This window comes from Pichia membranifaciens, assembly GCF_001661235.1.
Source record: "Pichia membranifaciens NRRL Y-2026 unplaced genomic scaffold PICMEscaffold_1, whole genome shotgun sequence".
NCBI lineage: Eukaryota > Fungi > Ascomycota > Pichiomycetes > Pichiales > Pichiaceae > Pichia > Pichia membranifaciens.
In genome coordinates, this window is record NW_017566982.1 from 2,037,924 (window position 1) to 2,060,431 (window position 22,508).

The 22,508-nt window shown below is 43.4% G+C and overlaps 9 protein-coding genes across 9 annotated transcripts; 5 read left to right on the plus strand and 4 right to left on the minus strand.

Annotated features, from left to right (window-relative positions):
* Nucleotides 1-416: 416 nt before the first annotated feature.
* On the plus strand, nt 417-860 carry PICMEDRAFT_29057 (hypothetical protein; the record flags this gene model as incomplete). Its single annotated transcript, XM_019162572.1, has 1 exon — nt 417-860. The coding sequence occupies one exon, from the start codon at nt 417-419 to the stop codon at nt 858-860; it is 444 nt and encodes a 147-aa protein (XP_019020387.1).
* A 442-nt stretch (nt 861-1,302) lies between these two features.
* PICMEDRAFT_14747 (hypothetical protein) lies at nt 1,303-5,192 on the plus strand. The gene has a single exon (XM_019160509.1). It carries the CDS (start codon nt 1,376-1,378, stop codon nt 4,766-4,768), a length of 3,393 nt encoding a protein of 1,130 aa, XP_019020388.1. The 5' UTR covers nt 1,303-1,375; the 3' UTR covers nt 4,769-5,192.
* Nucleotides 4,793-8,032, minus strand: PICMEDRAFT_14748 (hypothetical protein). Its single transcript, XM_019160510.1, has one exon. The coding sequence runs from the start codon at nt 7,898-7,900 to the stop codon at nt 4,856-4,858; it is 3,045 nt and encodes a 1,014-aa protein (XP_019020389.1). The 5' UTR covers nt 7,901-8,032; the 3' UTR covers nt 4,793-4,855.
* A 176-nt stretch (nt 8,033-8,208) lies between these two features.
* PICMEDRAFT_14750 (hypothetical protein) lies at nt 8,209-10,468 on the minus strand. The gene has a single exon (XM_019160511.1). The coding sequence runs from the start codon at nt 9,977-9,979 to the stop codon at nt 8,300-8,302; it is 1,680 nt and encodes a 559-aa protein (XP_019020390.1). The 5' UTR covers nt 9,980-10,468; the 3' UTR covers nt 8,209-8,299.
* Nucleotides 10,469-11,274: 806 nt separating this feature from the next.
* On the plus strand, nt 11,275-12,204 carry PICMEDRAFT_70831 (hypothetical protein; the record flags this gene model as incomplete). The annotated part of the gene is made up of 1 exon (XM_019163751.1): nt 11,275-12,204. The coding sequence occupies one exon, from the start codon at nt 11,275-11,277 to the stop codon at nt 12,202-12,204; it is 930 nt and encodes a 309-aa protein (XP_019020391.1).
* A 139-nt stretch (nt 12,205-12,343) lies between these two features.
* On the minus strand, nt 12,344-12,913 carry PICMEDRAFT_70832 (hypothetical protein; the record flags this gene model as incomplete). The annotated part of the gene is made up of 1 exon (XM_019163752.1): nt 12,344-12,913. The coding sequence occupies one exon, from the start codon at nt 12,911-12,913 to the stop codon at nt 12,344-12,346; it is 570 nt and encodes a 189-aa protein (XP_019020392.1).
* Nucleotides 12,914-15,478: 2,565 nt separating this feature from the next.
* On the plus strand, nt 15,479-17,730 carry PICMEDRAFT_14753 (hypothetical protein). The gene has a single exon (XM_019160512.1). It carries the CDS (start codon nt 15,558-15,560, stop codon nt 17,544-17,546), a length of 1,989 nt encoding a protein of 662 aa, XP_019020393.1. The 5' UTR covers nt 15,479-15,557; the 3' UTR covers nt 17,547-17,730.
* A 16-nt stretch (nt 17,731-17,746) lies between these two features.
* On the minus strand, nt 17,747-19,780 carry PICMEDRAFT_70834 (hypothetical protein; the record flags this gene model as incomplete). The annotated part of the gene is made up of 1 exon (XM_019163753.1): nt 17,747-19,780. One exon carries the CDS (start codon nt 19,778-19,780, stop codon nt 17,747-17,749), a length of 2,034 nt encoding a protein of 677 aa, XP_019020394.1.
* A 215-nt stretch (nt 19,781-19,995) lies between these two features.
* Nucleotides 19,996-21,737, plus strand: PICMEDRAFT_14754 (hypothetical protein). Its single transcript, XM_019160513.1, has one exon. It carries the CDS (start codon nt 20,085-20,087, stop codon nt 21,600-21,602), a length of 1,518 nt encoding a protein of 505 aa, XP_019020395.1. The 5' UTR covers nt 19,996-20,084; the 3' UTR covers nt 21,603-21,737.
* Nucleotides 21,738-22,508: the final 771 nt, after the last annotated feature.

Genomic DNA, 22,508 nt, shown 5'->3' on the forward strand with positions numbered 1-22,508 from the left:
GCAGTGCGTCTCCGGGCGTCTCGCTCGCTCGCTCGCTGTCGCTGCTGCTTAGTTATCAACAGACATGTTAGACTGGCCTGCCTTCCTTCCTTGCTTCGTGCTGGCTCATACTATCTCTCCTCTCACGTTTCCGATCCTGCTTGGTCTGCCCTGTTTTTTCTCTCTCTTTCCTCTTGCCTCTCCTGGTGTTGAATCTCCTGCTCTTCTTTCTGCTTCTTTTCCCCTCGCCTTCCCCCTTCCCCTCTGGCCTCGTGCAATCTGCATTCCCGCTTTTTTCGCCCCCCAACCCTCTCTTCCTTCCCGATCGATAAACACCCAACGAGCTCTTCCTGGTTCTGTGCACCCACCGCAGAGATCGAAAAAACGAACAAACGAACAAACGATAGATCCAAAGCCCTGATAATAACCCCACACACATGTCTATGAAAAGAATCAACAAGGAACTCCAAGATATTGGCAGAGATCCTCCTTCACAATGCTCCGCAGGCCCAGTAGGTGACGACTTGTTCCACTGGCAGGCCTCCATCATCGGGCCCCCAGATTCGCCCTACGCCGGAGGCGTGTTCTTCCTCGCCATCCACTTCCCAACAGACTACCCTTTCAAGCCTCCTAAGATCCAGTTTGAAACCAAAATCTACCACCCAAACATCAACTCCAACGGTAACATCTGTCTCGACATATTGAAGGAACAGTGGTCCCCGGCTTTGACCATCTCCAAGGTCCTCCTTTCCATCTGCTCGCTTTTGACCGACGCAAACCCAGACGACCCTCTCGTGCCTGAAATAGCACACATTTACAAGACAGACCGTGCCAAGTACGAAGCAACCGCCAAGGAGTGGACAAAGAAGTTTGCCATCTGATTGCTCCGGCCAGCGAAGACACACACGTCTTTTCGATAACGTGGGTCCCCGGCTTTCACAGCTTACACGCAGCCCATTGCTGCACTCCTCTTCTCCTCCATGTTGCTTTCGTATCCTTATAAATATCAGCATGTTTATATTCTCCATATGTCTATATGTTTATATATGTATCTATATATAAATATATCTATGTATTCAAATATAAAACCTAATCTTACCAACCCGTCCATTTCGCTTCGGGTCCGAATATCAGATCTTGTTCCATCTCCCCATGCCCACATGAAAGTGGATGGAGCCGTGCAACTTTAGCCGCGGATAACCTTCCCAATCCACATCTATCCGAAAAAATATTGTTTTTTGTGGCATAACTGTAACACAGATTGGCATACTTTCTTCCCTCTACTAGTCTACTCGCCTTGCTCATCCCATCAAGTCAAGCCCAGAGAAAACGGCTTCCATACTGTGCCGACGATCACCGAAAGAGGAAAGACCAGAAAAGGAAAAATAAAGATAAAATGGGTACCGGCATTGTCCACATGGAGTCCCAACTTGATGGGAAGAAGAAACCTCCCTTCAAAAGAAACTATTTGGCATGCTTGAACTGCCGTACAAGGAAGGTGAAGTGTGATCTAGGAAGTGTTGAAAACCCCCACGACCCACCGTGTGCTAGATGCAAACGAGAACGAAAAGAGTGTGTCTTCATAGAGTCCAAGAGAGGATCCAGCAAGATCAAAGCTCACAACTCCTACACTCCGCAGCAATCGTCAATATACAACAAGTCATCTTCCACAGCCCAGGATATATCCATCAACCCAATTCTGCCGCTTCCGTCGCCCTATTTCCACTCGAAATCTATACCCCTTCTAGATTCAAACAAGAGTCCCATGACAGATTACCCAAAATCACCGTCCTTATCTCAGTCTTCGACTCCTTCGTCGATGAACCCCAACCCGCTGCTATTGAACAAAACCCTCTCAACCTCTTTTCATAACAGGAAACCAACATCTTTGACTTCTCGTAATAGCGTAAACTTCTCTGATTCTCAAAATGAGAAAGAGGATGCGAATGACTCGACATATGATCACGAGAAGACCGCATTGAAAAGCGAAAGACTATCCTCAAAACCTTCTGACTCCAATCTTCCTTCGATAACCTCTTCGATACAAAGCCTTACAAACAATGCAACCATGATCTACTTGGCACATGTTGCAGGTAAAGTCGCCCATGCTGATAGTAGAGATCATATCGACGGTGCAGAAAGATTATCTCAGTTGGAAAGATCGGTTCCTATACCCAGATCGTTGTCCAGCAGTAACACAAATAACTTAGATGACTCAAGAAGGGGGTCATACTTTGATCAGTCATCTGATTCGAAAAACTCGCCCTCTCATATAGGAGATACCGAACCAATTTTAGATAGTTTTGGACATGACAATTCATTATACCCTGTTTTACGTGAAGATAGATTGACTGTACCACCCCTAACAACTTCCCAAAGCATGAGACAAAGGCCATCAGGGGCTTTGGCAGACATTGAGTACATAGCGTCTTCTAGCGATCTCAAAGATGCCCACTCTCAATTTATACTAACAGAAATAGAAGCCAAAAGACTAATCAAAATATTTTTTGTTACAATGCATCCGTTTTACCCCTACATACCTAAAATGCTACGAGATCCTGATACATTAGCAGGTTACCCAATGCTACTATGCGCTCTACTGGCTATTAGTTCTCGATATAATCCTCTTCCAGACAAAATGGGTGCTTGGGATGACATTTCCGATGATGATACTACAAAGAGAAAGCTTGAACGTGGCGAAAAGGATATACATGTCAACTCAAGTAATGGTGAAAGACATTTGGCCGTTCATGAACAGCTTTGGATTTATTGCCAACGATTAATGAGTATGACGGTGTGGGGAGAGTCTTCTAGCAGAAGTGTTGGTACTTTGCTAACTTTTCTGATGTTTACCGAATGGAATCCTCGTGCAATTCATTTCAGGTGGGGTGATTATGCCAATAGTGCACAAGATGACTCTTTAGCAAACAAAAAATTTGACCGGAGTAAAAATAAAAATGTGGGAATAAACTCAAATGGTAAAACTAAAAATAAGGCAAATGGCCGTAGTGATAGTAATTCCATTAAGACCGAAGATGACAATGACAACGATGAAGAGTTCGCAGGATTGAGTGCGATGAAGCGTAGTGAAATAATGTCTTTTATGTTGATTGGAACAGCAACAAGATTGTCGTTTCTACTTGATACAGATCCTTTGATTTTCATTGCTACCCATGTCTCTGAAACACATATTGCTGTTGGTTTGAATAAGAAATCAATGCTACAACAGACATTAAGTGAGGTCGATGTTAATGATCCAGCATATCAATTTTCCCACTATCAAAAGGCAAACCTAGAACTCTTACAATTCTTTTCACTGTGTTATGAAACACTTTACGGTACTAGGCCAAAATTCATTAGCTTGGACAAGTATCAAACGTTGGCGATCCTAGACATTCTATCTCCAATATTGGAAAATTGGTATAGGAAGTATTATAAACTTTTGAAACCTTCCAACATACACTGTGCACCATTGGCTGCATGCAATGATGATGGGTCACCCGATTGGCTCTACTTGATTACGCTAAATTCTAAGCTTGAACGTGATTTGACCATTAGCATCGAGCGAGAATCCCTTATCTTGGATTATTATTACACCAAATTATATCTTTATTCATTGGCACTTTCGGGTGATACTTCGGTTAATGCAAATTTACGAAACTCTAAGAAAGGTAGGAACTTGCGACTCGATGAACTAGCAAGGTATTCGAGATATGTTGAGTTAGCATATAAAGCGGCCAAGGAGGTTCTAGCAGTTATCCAAAGAGTTAGGAAACTGAGACTATTAAAATATATGCCTGTTCGTTGGGTTACCAGAGTTATAAAAAGTGTCTCATTTATTGTGAAGTGCTACTTAACACTAACTACAGATATTCATACCAACACCTCCTTTGACTCCGGCACCACACACGCTGATCAAAAACTTCCACATCGTGATATCACACCATTCGCCTCTGGCAAGAACGATGAAGATATGGATTTTTATGGTTCTGGTGAGAAGGAAGAAAACACCAACGGAGAAATTCTCAAATTAAGTGTAATTCCCCTTGAAGAAATTATTACTTTACTACAAAAGACAGCCATTTGTTTGAGGTATGCAGCTCCGGATGAGCTTCATTTGTGTACGAGATATTCCACTATTCTCATGTATCTCTGCTCTCAGTTCAAGACCCAAATGCGAGAAAGAAACGAGAATAGATCCAGTGTCCGAGAATATGAAAAAGATACAGAGCTCGATGTTGGTCCTATAGAGGAAGAGAATGAAAATGAAAATGAAATTGAAAATCAAAATGAAAACCAACATGACAATACTAACGGAAATAGCAACGATAATATGAACGCAAATGGAAACACCCAAGCTCAAAATGGGACAGTTCCGGAAATAAAAAAGCAAACTCTTTATGTACCGCAAGCATCTCAACAAGAATTCCAACAGGAGTCGGTAGATAATATGCACAATTCTTATTTGCATAACCCTGATATCCAGAGCAATCAAATCTTCAACTCGTCGATGTACCCAGGTAATAATAGAAGACCTAGCATCATGTCCTCCAATTTTGGAAATACGAACAATACCGGAAACCCATATCAACCCATGGACTATGGTCTCGAAAACATCAACTTCAGCAGTGCTAACCAACAATTATTTGATGATTTCTTCAACAAAAATCCCAGTGAGAAGCTTTTTAACTTCTTCTCGACGAATGATAACAATCCAGGTTTGGATTTTGTGGATCAGTTTACAAAAGAAATCGAAAAAGACTTTTTAAGTAAAGGTGGTAAGCACTAAACCCCACATTTTCAGGATTGAAGATGATGGTATTGCAATGAGATGTTTTATTTATCTAATGTTATTTAACTTTTACATAAGTACAGATCAGCTGAATACTTTTTTAAACAGTTTTTTTACTGTTCCTTTTCTGGCAAGGGAAGATTTTTTCTTTGTTGTTTTTGCAGTCATAGTAGCAGCAGCAGCATTGACAGCTCCGTCTGAAATACTTTGGCCGCTTGGCTCATCATTATGAACAGTTTTTCCTGTATTGACTGTCCCCACACTTTTATGGCTTTGTGTGAGTTTAACATCGAGCAAATTACTTTTTTGCTCACGATGACTGATGGATGTGTACAACCCAGCCCTAGAGCCAATGGCTGCTTCGTTAGAAGCAATTCCACTGCTCACTTTCAAAAATTGTCTCTTTCTAGCAAAGTCCACGTCATCATCGTTAAAAGGTAAAGAGTTGTTTAATTTATCATTGTTATCATCAAGAAAACCTGCTGAGTATTCAATCTTTCCATTCTCAAATTCTGATGAGTTGTCTATATCTGTTGAGGTGCTTTCTTCGACTTCCATCACATGTACTTGAGGTACGCTCTCATCTTCAGGATATGGAATTGAAGTGGTAGATGATGCACTGTGAGAGGATGCTTGTTCAGTACTACTTTCTTCTTTTCGCCCACTGATGTTTGTATTCAAAGAGTAGTTTGATTTGAAGTTAGAGTTATTTCTATCCGAAGAGGCCCCATACCAAAAATATTCATCTAGTACATCATCCATATCAGTACCAATATTTTTTGAACGACTTTTACTCAGTGTTAGACCGGCTAAACTTAGATGCATCATGTGTTTCGTAGAATTCGTAGACTTATTTTCTTCTTGGGGCTCCTCATGAAGTGTTTGTTCTGAATAGCCGCTAAATCCGCTATTAACACTTTGCTTTCTGTTCCAATACGATTCTTTAGCACCAATAGGTGTTTGGTATCCATCATCTTTGATTTCATAAATTTCATAGAATAAAATATACGGGTTCTCCTTATCCATAGCTTCTTTAAATGTACAGGACTGGGCCTTATTTTTCCCTATCTCTATATCGTTGAAAAGCAACCATTCATTATTGGCATCCATATGGTAAACATCAAACCGCCTCTTTCTTACAAGACTAACATAATGACCTGAATTTGTAGAATTTCCTCGATGACAGACACAGCTCTGTAATACAAGCATAAACGATCCCCGAGGAGCTTGATGATCGTATGAACGTCTGAAATCAATATACCCAGGCTTCTTCTTATCCTCGGCAATAAAATAAGGGTACTTAATGATTTCTGGAATGGTAACTTTTCTTTGAATTTTAACAGATTGACCTCTTTCATTCCATATGTAACGTTTTAGGCAAATAGGGACCATTGGCCTTCGATTCGCAAACCTTCTACCAAAATATGACTCTGCATCTGTATGGAATAAATCATCGCTTGAAGTCTTGTCTTGCAATCCAACAGGAATGTTTTGAGCAGAGTCTATAGTTTTAGAACGTGAAATACGACGACGGTAATACTCCTCGTGGTTTTCTACAGTGAGTTTTACTTCTGGATCAGTATAATAAGGTAATAATTGGAGATACATCCATGCCGGTAAGGAAACCTCAGTATTTGAAATTGAAGATGATCTTCTTGTTAACTTTTTGGGATTGATAGATTGAACATTGTTCAAAACGCTTGCAAGAGTCGAGGACCTCGTTCTTTGTCTCTCCAATTTCTCAGTCACATTTCTAAATGATCCAATCAAGTTTACAGAATCCAAAGTTGCAGAATCAGTTGCGGTCAAGTTGTTGTTATCGGGTGAGAGATCAGTGATTGACGATCCGGTATTCGGTAGAGATTTCTTAGATTGGGAACCTGTGGGCGTCTCAAAATCCGATCTTGATTTGGAACTGGATGGTGTCCTGGTAAGGATTGATTTGGTTGAAGTGAGTTGAGACCCAGTAGGAGAAACAGAAGAATCCTGCGATGACTGTTGTGGAGTTATTGGTAACTGATCAGGGGCAGAAATAGATGCATCGGAAGACGGAAGCGGTGTTTGTAATGTGTTTGGCCAGAAAGCAGATATGGATGGTGTTAAAGAGGTCGAAATTGAGGATGGAATGGGCACTGACGTTTTGGATGATGAGGATGATGTTAAAATGCCTAACTTTTCGTACTCATTAATTTCATCCTTATTTTGAGCTAATGATTCGCCTGAGGAACAAATGGCGTCTGAATTATGGAAACGAATTTTGTTGCCAGACGTGGATCCTAACTGCTGATCAATATGTCTTCTTACGGTAATTGAGTTGTTGAAATACGTATTCAAACACTCTTCCAACGTAATGGGGCTATCATTTGATGTAGCAGAAGAGGATATCGAAATCAGTAAAGACCTTTCACCGATCAACCTCAAATCATCATTGACATTAAGTTTTCCCGTATGAATAATATCTAGTTTCAAGGTCAATAGTGGGAGTGATAATGATTCTGCAAGAAATTCAAAGATTTGTAAAGCATCCTGCTGCTTCCTGCTCAAGGCAATATCACAACCCAAGGAGTCCAATGTCACTAATAGTTGATACATTATATTAGTATTTATGTGTTCACCGGCCCTAAGTAAGTTTACTATGAATCGCAAAACAGTTTTCATCCTTTCTACCTGTTGCTGGAACTCGGAGGATAAATTAGGATCTATTGTTTTGTCGAGTAGGAAATCGAATGAGGAGTTTGAGTAAAATAGTGCAACAATCAAGGAATCTAGATAGCAAGTAGTGTTCGAGTAATTGTCCATGCCTACTAAAGAAATTTCCTTGTGTTTGTTTTTATATTCACCTTTGCAGGTAATCATCTTGCCTTCACTGGAAAGCTGGTACAATCTGAAAAATTTGTAGCCTGAAAGAACATTGGCATGTGTATTGAGGTCCAAATTTAGCAGCACGATAATCACATTGATCAAACGTTGGTTGCTTGGATCTTTTGCCACAGTTTTCCCAAGATTTGATTGTACAAGAGCTCCAATCTGCTTTGACAAGCTTTTCCTTTCAGTAGATAACTTGATTTGAGCTTTGGGCACGGCATCGTCAAATAGTAGCACTCCATTGTATTGAGATGAAGCCAGCATCTGGGGCGACTATTGGACACTTGTGCAAAATGGATTGGCATATACAATACCTCCTCAAACAATTAACTTGGACAGTACTGGCGCTGTATTTAGCATGCTCCTACCAGTAGGACATACAGGCAAACAGTTCACGATAAATAGACAGCATGCGGAATGAAGCCTCCAATAAATTACGTACAGGAAAGGAAAAATGCTTTATCCAGCTTCACCGCGTGTAGCGACAACAAAGGAGGGAGACACGCTGGCTGTCCAGAAATATTCAATTTTCCTCGGCTGCATACCCAAAATGGTGCTTGGTAAATTGTAATACCATATGAATGTGTGTTTGTGCTTCTATAACTGTGTATACATAGAGATACCTATATATGATTGTCTATAAAGTGTGAATGAATATATTGTTTAGTTGTATGTTTCAATCAGCCATTTGAAGATTTCCAAGTTGCACCATGAACTGATTTTCTGTAGTAAATGCTTGATTTCCGTTTTGTCGTATTTGTCGTCGTTAAGAACAAAGCCTGCAAACCAGCAGGCACAAGAAGAATAAATACTCTTTTTGTTTTTGGTGATCATGTTACTCTCCAGGATTTTGATAAGCCTGTTGCGGTGCCATTGGATCAAATTGTCACAATCATGTCTATCCTGACCCATTGCAAATGCTACGATTGTCGAATAGTCGTTCGGGTTTTGGAAGATCAAGCTTACGTTGTCTGGCTTATTGGAGAGTAAATGATAACATGCAGTGTGATATAGAATGTAACTGAATAAGTCTTTGTCGACTGCCAGAATGATTGCACCATCGGGTTGTTTAAATTCTTCGTTACCTGTTGTCCTGGACTTCCATTCGAGCAAGGTGTTCCAAAGATCAACCCATTGCTTGACTTCATCTTTGACAAAAAAGGACTGGCATGCCAAGTTCAATATATCATGCTTTGATGCACAAAGTTTACGTAGACTGAACTCGGCCGAAGAATCAATGAATATGGAAGAGCAATTTGAATTTATAGGGTCGTCCGAATTGTCTTCCAAGTATTTCATCTTACAGCACCAAGGAACCATTATCAATCCTGTAAAAGTTTGGAAGGATTTTGTATCTTCGGAAATACCCAATGAATCGAAAAAATTTATGATTCCCTCGATTCTGTCCCAGCAATCCTCTGGCTTTACACTGAAGACTTCAAACCATGCTAAGAGAACAACAGTCCACCAGATGCATTCTTTGCTCGATACTTTTTCTTTCAGGATTCCCTGGACCTCATTTCTCAAGTATTTCGATAGTTCACGTACACTTAAAAGATAAAAGTCCAAAGTATTTTCTCCAGAATATGACGTATCGAACTGTTCCAGCAACCTTGAACTTATGGCTAAGATAGCGTATGTCAAAGCTTTAGATTCTCTGGATAACGATAGAATGTGGTTTGGGTTACTCAAATGTAGAATATAAGTTGGATCTGTTAAGAAGTAATTTGAAAGCAAGTTTGTCAAAGATTGCGTGAACAAAGAATTTGTTGAGGTGACTGACTTGTCGTTGAAGAAGATGAAAGAGCTCACGTTCGATGAGAAGTTCCCGCTCTGCAGGGCAGGTATTATCGATAAAATGGCAGGAAAGTTCGAAGGTAGCTGCAGATACTTGGGATGTAGATCTGTGTTGAAATTGAGGGAGCCTGATAGAAAGCCCAGTTTTTGGCTCAGGGTATATCCGGGCAGGCTTGCAGAGGTGTTTGAAATTGTTGACAATTCATTATTATCTACTTTTTTCAAAGACAGGATCTGCTTCAAAGTGTCGTTCAGCTGGGCCGGACGAGACATTCCTTCGTGGGGCCAGATGCACTGGAGGTTTTTCGACTGGCAGAACTTGCAGACAGGCTTGGTTTCGTCGCATTTCTTATGCTTGCTTCTACATGTCAAGCATCCTGTTCTAACTCTTCTTTTATCTGGCGGAGTTTCTTTTTTCGGTTTCTTAGAGAAGGATTTTGATTTGCGTCTTCTGAGTTTGGAATCGGAATCTGACGTCGAGTTGACCGAGTGATCTCGGGTCTTGTCTGAGCAGTCGGAGTCAGAGCTTGAGGATGCCGTCGTCATTTTGAAGCTATCTCGCTTTTGTCTGGTGAGCGTTCTCAGATTGTACGAACGGAGCACCACTGCAGTTGAGGAGGAGGTTGCTGGAGATGACGTCGTCGCTGGCGTCGTCGTTGCTGCTTCTGTTGCTGTTGTTGCTGCTGCTGCTGGGATGGTAGTTGCCGAGGACAGCATCAGAGGTGTAGTGCCAAAGGAGAGATGGGCCGCACCGGGACCGAGGAAACAAGGTCAGTCGGAAGAACGGTAGCAGGCACCGGGGATGTGCAGATAGCGCAGCAAGATGGAGATGACAGCCGGTAGTGTGGGAAGAAGCTACGGGGGGTGTGAGGAAGGATGGGTCGGTGTGTGAAGCGATTGTGATGGGATGCACGGCAAAAAAACGGAAATTTGTGTCTTCGGAGTAGACGGAGTCTGAGTGATTTTATATGGCTAAAAGAGCGCCAGGAAGGTGTTTGTGTTGTTGGGGCCCGGGGACACAAGACGGTGCTGCCTGGCTGGTGTAAGCGTGCAGCGGGGTCCTGTTTACCACGCCGGCGTCGAGGCTGCCGTTGCGGGGAAGCAGGGAGGACACGTCTTTATATATAAGTGGGGCGGACCGGACAGGCAGGCCACAAGACGGGGAGGACCGCTATGCTTCTCCTCCGTGCGTGCACCCGCCCAAGGTCCCGTCTCCGTACGCCCTAAGACAATGTGTCAGGGTGCAGACGAGGGCAACAATAGACACCCGCCAACGCAGTAGCGTCTCGTATTCCACCGTTGCCGACCTGTGCTCCACGCCCGTCACCGACACCGAGGCCGACAGCACTCTTGGCCTTCCCTCCCATGCGCATCTTTGGCGAGCCCCAAAATGCCGAGGGTCGGCGTCGGCAGCACGCCCTGCCACCGTCGCCGCGCTGGCCTGCAAGCCGGAGGCCCGCGGAGCCCCTCTCGGCGAGTTCCCGGTTCGTACCGAGCTTCCTGCCGGCCGCGGAGCGGTGTGCGTAGGCTATTTCGCTGTTTCGCGGGCGGGGCCGGGCGGGGGCGGCATTTTCTCAGGCTGGTGTCTTTGAGGGGGAGCCGTCGGCGTCGGCGAGGGAATGCGGGCACGTGACCGGGGGGGTGAGATATGAAACAGGCATCAGACGGAGGACGTACAGTCCGAGCCTGCCAAAGCTCAGCCAAAAAGCTCAGCCAAAAGCTCAGCTCAAGAGAGCTATCCGCTGATTAGTTGGGGTCTTTCTTTGACCAGGAACTGGACGGTAGCGATCGACAGGACTGTAGGGTACAAGGCAGGAGAACACATCATTGGATAGCACAGCATGTCGTGGTCGGGGTTCAAGAAGGCGGTCAACAGGGCGGGTGCCCATGTGATCATGAAGACAAGCAAGGTGAAGGAGTCGTCGGTGGATGCTGAGTTCGACGAGAAGGAGAAGAGCTTTCTCGTGTTCGAGCGACTCATGACAGAGCTGAACGCGGAGCTCGGCAACTTCAAGGACATCTTCGTGGACTTGATTGAAACGCAGTTCAAGCTCGTGAAGGCGCTAGACTCGTTCTACGGGGACTACAATTTCGACATCGAGGCGGACAACATGGTGGGCATCAACATAGAGAGCGACGGCAGCGCTGGAGACAGGGTCAATCCGCGGGACGGCATTTCGTTGACGCTGTTGCGGAACCTGAACGACATACGACTAACGGTGTTGACGCAGCTGAACGAGCCGCTGGACATCACGGTCTTCCAGCCCATCAAGGAGCTGAACGAGTACAACGACGAGATCCACAAGTTGATCAAGAAGAGAGGAAGGAAGAAGTTTGACTTTGACGTGTCGAAGAACAAGCTCGAGAAGCTCCAGAACGAGTACAACTCGTTGGAGCTTTCGCTAAGAGAGGAGAACAGCACAAACAGCAACGCCTTGGTGAACTCGAACACGCAGCTCGAGAAGTACAAGGAGAAGCTGGATAAGTTGAAGAGCGAGGACAAGAGCATCACCGACATCTACACCGACATCAATCAGCGGCTGAAAAACGAGATAGACGAGTACATTGCTCTGCGGTTTTCACTATTGGACCCGTCTTTCGAGAGCTTCATGAAGATTCAGCTCAAGCTCTACACAGACCTGCAGGAGAAGTTCAACAACGATGTCCAGATCGACGGTGCGACGAGGGAGGACCACGAGTCAGGCAAGTTGGACAGCAGGCTGGACGAGATCCTGAGTAAGATGAGGGCGCTGGACATCCACAACTTGTGACTCCTCAGTCTGCGTTTGTCTGGAATGCAAGTTTACACTGTGTATAATAAGGTTCTTACGCTACTACAAAAAGTGAAGACACGAAAATGTTGCAACCAATTACAAAACTGGTGGGGGAAGAGGAAATTAGAAGTGTAAATCAAACTGGTTCGGAGAAGATGAACTCTTTAAACTCCTTGTAGGTTTTCTCCAAGTCATCATTGATGATGATCTTGTCGTGTGCACCAGTCTTAGCATACTCCATTTCAGCAGATGCTGCACCGACTCTCTTGGCAAGAGACTCGGGGGTCTCTGTTCCTCTACCTTCTAATCTCTTCTTCAATTCCTCGATCGAGGGAGGAGAAAGGAACAGGTATCTGGCGTTCAAGTCGGTCTTCTTGACAGACTTCACACCTTGCATATCGATGTCCAAAATACATGTTCTCTTCAGAGACTCCGACACGTGTTTGACAGCAGCAATCGAGGTACCGTAATAGTTGCCGGAAAATTGCGCCCACTCGATGAACTCCTTGTTGTTGATCATGTTCTTGAACTTTTCAACAGTGACAAAGTAATAGTCGATAGCGTCCTTCTCGCCGGGTCTTGGGGATCTGGTGGTGTTTGAGATGGAAAATCCAAAGGTGTTTGGGTATTCTGTCATCAAACGTTTTAAAAGAGTGGACTTACCGGTACCTGAAGGACCAGAGATAACGATAGGACGGCCAGCCATTGTGTGTTGAAAGGAATACGGGTCTTGCTTTGGCCTGAAACACCAAAACTCAGAAAGAGTCAGAGATGGAAGGCTTTGTCAACACAGATTCGAGTAAACAGTAAATATTGTCGTGTCGGTCTTATGTTGATCCTAGCGGTGAGGAAAAACGCAAAAAAAGGAGGACGGTGAAAATTAAAAAGAATGAGAAATTCAAAAAAGCAAATGAATGAAAAAAATACTCAGGTACTTTGGTAATCTAGCTTGAAAAAAAAAGCAATTTGTTGTCTGGTTGAAGAACTTTCCAGTCACGTGAGACCTGGCTCATGTGTGGCATTAACGTTTTTTTCTACCCAATGCTTGTCTGCATGAGAGCACAAAGTTAGTTTGGTTTATAGTCAAATCTGTCTAAGGCTGAGAAGTCCGTGAAATGGATCATGTACAACATAACAAGTCGTGGATAAGGTTATATTTTGTGCAATAGTTATTTCACTCTCAAACGTTAGTCATTTATTTTTAGGCATGGAACAAACGGGCAGCGCAGTGCAGCTGATAAGAGTAATTCGTAGAATGCTTCCAAACTACGCATTATTCAAATCTTTCGATACGGTACACACTACTGTGTGACTTTGTGAAATTATATTCACTCGCAATTTTAATAATGCTGGCAGCTGGTTTCCTCAGAATCAACCAATTTGTAGGTAGTGCTTTTAGTTTGCTTTTTTGGGATACTATGGCCTGCAACAATTAATGATTGAGCCACTAAAGAGATTGAAAAACCGCTTGACCACTTCGCTTAGTAAAAAAGTGTATACGTCTTTGTCTCTAGTTTCCTCTCTCGTAAACTGTTTAATATGTCGTCATTTTGATCATTGATTATAAAAGTCATTCCAATTTGAATGGCACTATTCCTCTTCCCATAGAGTTTTGTTTCTCCCATTCGAAGAAGCTTCAAAGTTGAATTGTAAACTATGGCATTAATCATCTGGCCAAATCTTTGAATACCCAAGATGCGTCAACTATAGTGTTGCAATGAAAAGTCGACCATTGTATTTATAAAAGAGACCAAAGAGCTTTTCTAATATCTGGTATTTAAGATGGGGTCTCTGCGAGTCTCTAAAATTGATGCTTAACAATATCTTTTTACATAAATGTTGCTTCCAGTCTAATTTTTACATTGGTTGTGTACTCTAGACTGTTTGGACTTTTTTTGGAAAATGTATTCAGCACAAAAACATGAAAAAAACATGATTGACTTAGATACACTGGATAATCTTGGAAAGCAATTAAATCTTACCCTAGGGCTAAGTTTCTGACGCTTAATTTCAGAATCCTCCACATGGGGGTTTGACAATCAAGGATATGCCACTACGCAAGCAATCGATAGCTTTTTGAAACATTTCGGCAATTTATTTTCAGAACTTGGTGTTTATATAAATAGCACCAAAGGTCTCATCATACTTGAATAATTTACAGTATATTGGTGTTGCTTTTGGAATTATCATAAGAGCTATGATCAGTGACAATTGGGACCGCAAAGAAAACCAGTCCTTGCAAGAAATTGTTTAGCTTGGTAGCAACAATAAACAATCAGCTTCAAAAAAGAGCAAAGGCTTACTGGGAGAGTATCAAACTATTTCGATGTTGGAATAAAAGCATCAAATTTAACAATGCTTCAAACTGAAGTCATTCCAGCTAATATAAGGGGTTTGCAGTTGATGGCTTTCGACCTTCAGTTGGGTGGGAAATCTTATCATTTATTCCATAACTAATGCTACTGCCTAATTTGAAAATTCTAGTGCTTAGAAAATACCAACAGGATTGTGTCTTGTTTTCCCTTTGACCAGTATGGTGGATTGCAAAAGAAGGTAGGTTTTGACTACACTAAGTTCAGCCTTATCTCTATAGTGTTCACATTTTGCTCCGTTCCTAAAGATAAGAAAAGAACACAAAAAAAATTCGGTGTCATGTTTGAAAATATGATTCCAATCAGCAACTTCCAAAAGTATCAGATTGATGTTGCCGTTGAGCAAAGTTCTGACACTGGCAACGTTATAACGAAAACATGAAACAGACATAAAGTCCACAAGCTAGGAGATTCATCTACAATTTGCTTATTAATTTGTATACTTGCAGTTGTTTTCTTGAAGTGACTTTTTAAGCGTAAGTTTGAGCTTAGCAATCTACAAAACGTAACGGTTGGGTCGCAGAGTATATAAGGTGGGTGCAGTGGGCTTTCCGAAACTACTGGTCCACACAACAGTCTCCAGTACTTTTCCACGCCGCATACAATTGCTTCAGCATTATTGCTCCATCAAGAATGTAATACGGCTTCAAGGAAGAAGACATTCACGCCGATTTACGCGGTTGACTTGTCCAGGAAGAGTGTGCTATGAAGTGGCTTGGTAAACTTCTCCCCCAACACGAAATACGAAGAAGCCTTCGACGATACTTGAGGCTTAGTTCGTGATCGACGCGTCGCACCCGAGTTGGTGATAATAACAGCGGCTAGTCAGTTACCATGATAATTGCAGGTACGCATTCCGCAGATTCTAGGCGTTCCTCGTTCGCATAAACGGGGTGATGCCTCATTGTTCAGTTGTACATTGGAACACAGAACAGATTCCTTAGAGTCAGAAACCGCAGAAGTCTCAGGGCACATTCGATGAAGAGTCTGGTCTACAGTATCGTGCTGAATGCCGCCATTGTGCTGGCCAAAAAGTCGGTGCTTTCTGTCGGAAACAAAAACGGTGGAATAGACAATCCGATCGACGAAGCGCCAATTGATGACAGTCCGGACATCAACTTGCCCGACGACAATAACTTAGACGACGTAAACCCAGTCGCAGAGGAGATATTCTCGTCGTGGGCGTTATTCATTGTCTTCTTCTTGCTATGTGCGGCATTATGGTCCTCATACTACTTGCAACAGAGGAGGATCAAGGCGATCCACGAGACAGTCTTGTCGATTTTCTACGGTATGGTGATAGGGTTGGTTATTCGTGTTTCTCCTGGTCACTACATCCAGGATGCGGTCAAGTTCAACTCGAGCTACTTCTTCAATATTCTTCTTCCTCCCATCATCTTGAATTCGGGTTACGAGTTGCACCAAGCCAATTTTTTTCGAAATATAGGTTCAATCCTGACGTTTGCCATTCCAGGTACGTTTATTAGCTCGATTGTTGTGGGAATCATCTTATTCATTTACACGAAGTTGGGATTTGAGAGCATCAACATTTCATTCGTTGATGCCTTGGCAGTTGGTGCTACGTTGTCTGCCACAGATCCGGTCACCATCTTATCCATTTTCAATTCCTACAAGGTTGATCCTAAACTATATACGATAATTTTTGGTGAATCCTTGTTGAACGATGCGATCTGCATTGTTATGTTCGAAACTTGTCAAAAGTTCCATGGAAAACACGCTCAATTTTCTTCCTTCTTTGAAGGTATCTCACTTTTCTTGGTAACCTTCACGATATCCACTTTGATTGGTTTGGTAATGGGTGTCTTGATTGCTTTGGTTCTCAAGCATTCTCACATACGCAGATATCCCCAAATTGAAACTTGCTTGGTCTTGTTATTTGCCTATGAATCATACTTTTTCTCTAACGGCTGTCATATGTCAGGTATTGTATCGTTACTTTTCTGTGGTATCACTATGAAACATTACGCTTATTACAACATGTCTCGCCGTACCCAAATAGCTACAAAATACATTTTCCAATTGCTTGCACAACTATCGGAGAATTTCATCTTTATTTATCTTGGTTTGTCTCTATTTACCGAAGTGGAATTGGTTTTCAAGCCCCTTTTGATCATAGTCACATTTGCTTGTATTTGTGTTGCAAGATGGGCTGCAGTCTTCCCGCTTTCAAGATTTATCAACTGGTTTTCACGTAATAGAAAGCAAGCCCGTGGATTGACCTCTTTATCTGTTGCTCAAGATGAAATTCCTTATAATTATCAGATGATGCAGTTCTGGGCTGGACTAAGAGGTGCTGTCGGTGTGGCATTAGCCATGGGTCTTCAAGGAGAGGCAAAATTTGCCTTATTGGCAACTGTCCTGATTGTCGTCGTATTGACTGTCATTTTGTTTGGTGGTACAACAGCTGGTATGTTAGAAATGTTAAATATCAAGACAGGATGCATTGAAGAAGATGTAAGTGACGATGAATTTGATATAGAAATGCCCGCACACACTCCAAATGCCAATGCAGCAAACGCTTTGAACATGAATCTGAACTCGGCTTCAAGCTCACAGTATTTCGACAAATTCAATATTTCGGGCTCGAGATCCAGAGCACCTTCTGAGGATGAAATGGCTGTTCCAAATTCCTTGGTTGAAGTTGAGCTTCCTCAATCATCCGCTAACAACCTTGCCTCGTTTCCCAAATCTTCTTTTGAAATGACAAATCAGCTAACTTCACCTGCAATAGATTTGAATGCTAGTGTAGGTGCAGCTGGTAGCGAGAGCATCCGACAGTCTCCGTCTACAAACAGTCCCTCAAATTCTGGTATTCATTTGAGTGAAATATTCAGTGTTGATGAGCACGCAAAATGGTTTACGAATTTTGATGAACACGTTTTGAAGCCGGTTTTGTTGGACTCACTTCCTGCAGATGCTACGAAAAACACAAATTCTGAGCAATGATGTTCGGTAAAAAAAAGTTGAAAAGCTATGGAAAATCTGTTTGTAAATTATTACACGAACTTGTGAATACGTATTTATAGAGAAATATACATATCTTCATCTCTATCACCTAATTATGTATTTTCATATACAGCTTGATGTACAGACAAAAAACAATAAGTCGCTACATGCGAATTGCACTAAGTATCGGAATAGTAATTTCATTGTAAAATATTTGTAGTAAATTTCTGTTCTCTTTGTTGCTCAAGTGCCATATCTGTACACCACTTTGCTAGCTTGAATACTTCAGGCGGTAGTAATAAGTCATTCAATATATTGTTGTAGTATATCACTAGCTTGAAAAAATAGCTTATAGTCAGCTCGTTTATCACCATTATAGAACACTCTCTCTTACCGCTCAATCCAGCAGGGGGATTGTTCAAGAATTCGGAAGTCCCCTTGTAAACTTTTGTCAACAAAGTCAATGACTCTGTCAACGTTCCTGTCACTGTGTTGTATTTGTCCTCTACCTTTGCATGAATCAACATTTCTGTTAGGGCAATTATACTGAAACCTACTATCTCCTTATTTGGAATCCGCTTGTTAGATTGCTCAGTAATGTCCCCAAAAAATAGATGTCGTGTGAAACTTGAAAAATCTGCATAGAGCACATCGAGTTGATAGGTGATTGAATTTGCTTCAGTTGTATCCCCCAAACTGTGAGATTGAATGTTAAGATAGTTTTTCACATATCGTTGAATTCTATTTTTCAATCCGTCCATAAATGTGTATAACGAAGTAACAGCAGTATTATATTGAATCTCAAATTCTGATATTTGTTCCGCTTTTGGTTCAGGTTTAGTATATATGGCATCGCTGTCATTTTTCACAACTGTGACATCTACATCAGCCTTTTTCTCTTCTTCGTTGATTTCGAAGTCGAAATCAAAATCAAAACTCTTTTTGTCTTTACTTTGGTTTCCAAATATGCTGGCCTGCTTTTTTATACCTTCAAGTCTTTCTTTTTTCAGGTTGTCAGTCGATTTCAGTTTTGGAAGATCTGCTCTGGCTGATCGAGCAGCATTGGTCTGGACAAAGAAAAACTCAGCTAAAATCAAATTCCAGTTGTCGGCACGATAAAATACTTGACGGTCCTTAAAATCAGTGCTTGTAGATAAATAAACCAATTCCTGGTATGCAGTTAAACGTACTATGGAATTTTCATAGTCTTTAATCCCTGATAATAAGGTTTGGAACGGAGTATCACTGAAATGACTTATTGGGGTTTTTACCACTAAGCAGCCTACCAGAGCATATGCTTTGAAGAACTCATTTAACAAATCATATGATAGAGATTCTATCCAGAAGTAAAACGACAACTTGAATAAAAGTTTAAAGCTGAAGTCTGACCTTGGTAACTGATTGTTCAGATCGTTGAAAAGAACTAAAGGTTTCAAAAAGGTCTGGAAGAAGATGTCACGAAAAAAAACATGGTAAGTGAGGGGAATCACAAAAAACGCAAAGATTGACTTCAAAGTGGTCAAGACTAATAGTTTCAAATGTGGCAATTTCTTCAAATAGCTAATTGGTTCTTGCCTATACGTTCCCATCGGTATTTGTAAAAGGAATTTTTCTGACATTATATAATTTAATGAATAAATGATTGAGGATGCAATGGTGAAGAAAACAAAGAATGCAAAATTGTCGTTTACAAAGGGCTTTATTGTTTTTGTAGGTGTTTCGATATAATAATTTAGTGAAGAATCAGATTGAGCGTATAGAATTAGTGATACAAGTAGGTTGTTCAGTAGGATGGTCCCCCCTAAAATGTAAGATTTTTTTGAGCAGAACAGTGACACAATTTTTTGAATAAGGTTTGATGCTTTTGATGATTCAATTGTTAAGGATGATATACGTGCTTGCTGGAAAAAAGTATATCCTGTCCATAAAAGAATGAACTTTACAGGGATAAAAATTGCATTGCTTTTAGAAGGTATATATAGAAGTATTGTAATGATCAAAGCCAGCACTGCAGACAATCTATGGTAAAATTTCATTCTGTTGTAAAAAACCTTTTCAAAAATAGACTTGTAAGACTTTATAGTCCTCGGTCTGTTAGCGTTTATTCCTGTGTTTGATATGTTTAATCGAATGTTGTTATTTGGGAGGTTGCTTTTGTTCGGCTTGCTTGAAAAAGCATTTGCCTGTGAAGGAAAAGAGGGTTGTCCCCCTCTAGAGCCATAGAATGTAGACATCGTGTTTGACGATTGCAAAAGATTGCCAATCGGATAAGGTGGGCTGGCAATAGTTTCAAGCTACTCATTACGCTTCTAATCCAAATGATCCATACACCTGGTGAAGTAGAAAAATTATTCCATGCGAGAAAATCAGTGAAGCGACGGATTTGGCCTTTGTTTATGTGTCAAGGCGAGTTGCCATCAGGAAAGAAAGATATAACGCGTTATATTGAGGTACAGTTAACCTGGAAAAATAGGGATACAAAGTTGAGGTTCGCATCACAGACATAAACAGCTGACGCTAGAGTCATTATAACTGGGAATGTACAAGAACGTGGGGAACGATCAACGACAAAAGTTGCAGGCGCCCTCCGGGCATGCCACGCCAGGTTACACAATAAAGGAAGTGGAAGAGATGAAGACAGCATTAAGTAAGAAGCTAGGCCCCGAGTTCATCAGTAAAAGGAAAGGTCCTGGGTACAACAGTGTTCAGTACTTGGAAGGGTGGAAGGCAATCAATCTAGCGAACGAAATTTTTGGACCTAACGGATGGAGCACTGAACTTAAAGAATTCAAAGTGGATTACATCGAAGACAAGCACGGGGCGATCAGTTTGGGATTGAGCTGCATTGTGCGAGTCATTTTGAAGGATGGAACGTTCCACGAGGACGTAGGTTACGGGTCCATAGAGAACTGCCGTGGAAAAGCTATGGCGTTTGACAAATGCAAAAAAGAGGCATTTACGGACGGAATGAAGCGTGCGTTGCGGCAGTTCGGTAATGCATTAGGGAACTGTCTCTACGACAAGGAGTTTCTCCAGCAGATCACTAAGGTTGCATCGGAGCCAGTCAAGTTTGACGCGAACTCGTTGATGAGACGGTCCACGACTGTCCCGAAAACGATCACACCGAAGACGGAACATGAATATCGCATGAACAGGGCGGCTCCGGAGGCAAGGGGTGCACCGGCTGCCCTTTCTAGTACCGCTTCAGAGGCGAGGGAAGCTGCTTCTGCCCAGGGGAACATCAGACGACCTGGATCTTCTCCGGGCAAGCAGGAAGGCGAGAAGCGCAGAGAGGGCAAGCACAAGTCGGCGAACGAGAAGGGTGCTTCAGGGGACCGGGAGAAAGACGAGGGGGACGACTCGTTTATATTCAGCGACGACTGGCCGGAGGATGAGGAGGAGATCAATGACCAGATTCTAGACTCGAACAACTTTGTGAAAAATGAAGACTTGCCCGACTCCGATTTCGAGGACGAGGCCGCCGGCGCCAGCGGCGGCGGCATGCAGGAGGAGTCGACGCTGAGCACAAAATCCAAGCCGGGTTCACAGCAGCACACTGCCAATAATAGCACCAGCAGCATCCCCGAGCAGGTAACGTTCGTTTCTGCGACGAGCGCAGACACGATACAGCACGACCCGTCGCTGCAGAGAACCCTGAAGTACGATATGTCTTTCTCCTCGACGCAGATCAACAAGTCGTCCTTCATCAACCACAGCAAGTCGTTGCCCGTGAAAAAGTCGCAGATCAGGCACGACGACAACAAGGAAAACAAGCAGCGGCGTGCAGCCGCCGCCGTCGCAGCAGCGCCGGCCACCACACATACCCAGGACGCCAAGGGAGGCAACACGCCGGACCCGTCAGCGGCAGCCCCCGCTGCCCCCGCTGCCCCCGCTGCACCGCCAGCTGGCGACAAGACCAGTGCTGTGCCGGCAAACGCCCATCTCGGCGTGCGGTCCCCAACCGCCTCCAACACGCTCATCAACGCTGCCCCGCTTGTCAAGCGTTCGTTCGGGCTCCCACCAAACAAGCTCCCAAACAAGCGCTTGAAGAAGTAGGGCGCCCGACCCCTTAGTTGCTCTGTATAGGAAATAGGATCAAAGGTAATCTTCACTCATCCATCTATCTCTAGTATTTTCGACGCGCCGACTCCGAGCGAGGAGATATGCCTCCAGCCGGCGCCCCGGCTGGCTAGATTGCGTTGCCTTTGCAACGGCCACAGGAGGTGGGGGCTGCTGTACGGGCAGCGCTATCTTCTAGCCGTCTTGTCGGCGGACGCAGATCAGTTCAGATCGGCTCAGATCCTGCCAACGGGTGGCCGCCGTGAGAGTTGCAGCCAAGGCCGCAACGCCGGACCATCTGCTGGCTCATTTGCCGGCTTCCGTGCACTTCCGCTCCCACCCTGTAACCCTACAACCCAGCAACGTGCAACGTGCAACGTGCAGCCTTGCAACGTGCGCTTTGCCTCAAATATCTACGAAACAGACTCCCTGTGCTCCCGATCTCTATCCCGACGTCCCGCCAATGGTGGCCCCCATCTCCGCAAAAAACCCCTGCAGCAACACCAGCTGCCCTTCTGCCCAGCAGCCGGCTCTCCCGCCGCCCTATTGTTTAGTCTGCGCCAGGCGCCAAATCTTGTCACAAGAGCAACCAGCTGCTCGTCTGCACCCGCAGAATAGCGCGACGCGATTGGGCTAGCATGCGACAGGCACCGGACTTTGTGGACATATCGTTTTTAACAGGCCTCAGGATGGGCCTTTGAGGAGTCTCTGTCTTTACGGACAGGCGCTGTCAGCCCGGATAGGCCTGGCCCCAGCAGGAAGAATGGATACAAAGGGTGGCTTTCGGGGTTGCTTTTTGTAGCAGCCTCATTCGAAGAAACCTGGACGCAAGATTGGTGCAAAGCAGCTGCAGCACCGCACGTCTTCGGCGACGGAGAGCAACTCTGCTGTTGAAGATGGAAA

What these genes read in the sequence shown, in the direction of transcription:
- PICMEDRAFT_14754 (XM_019160513.1), top strand. Translation starts at nt 20,085, where the DNA reads ATGTACAAGAACGTGGGGAACGATCAACGACAAAAGTTGCAGGCGCCC.
- PICMEDRAFT_14747 (XM_019160509.1), top strand. Translation starts at nt 1,376, where the DNA reads ATGGGTACCGGCATTGTCCACATGGAGTCCCAACTTGATGGGAAGAAG.
- PICMEDRAFT_14753 (XM_019160512.1), top strand. Translation starts at nt 15,558, where the DNA reads ATGAAGAGTCTGGTCTACAGTATCGTGCTGAATGCCGCCATTGTGCTG.
- PICMEDRAFT_14750 (XM_019160511.1), bottom strand. Translation starts at nt 9,979, where the DNA reads ATGACGACGGCATCCTCAAGCTCTGACTCCGACTGCTCAGACAAGACC.
- PICMEDRAFT_14748 (XM_019160510.1), bottom strand. Translation starts at nt 7,900, where the DNA reads ATGCTGGCTTCATCTCAATACAATGGAGTGCTACTATTTGACGATGCC.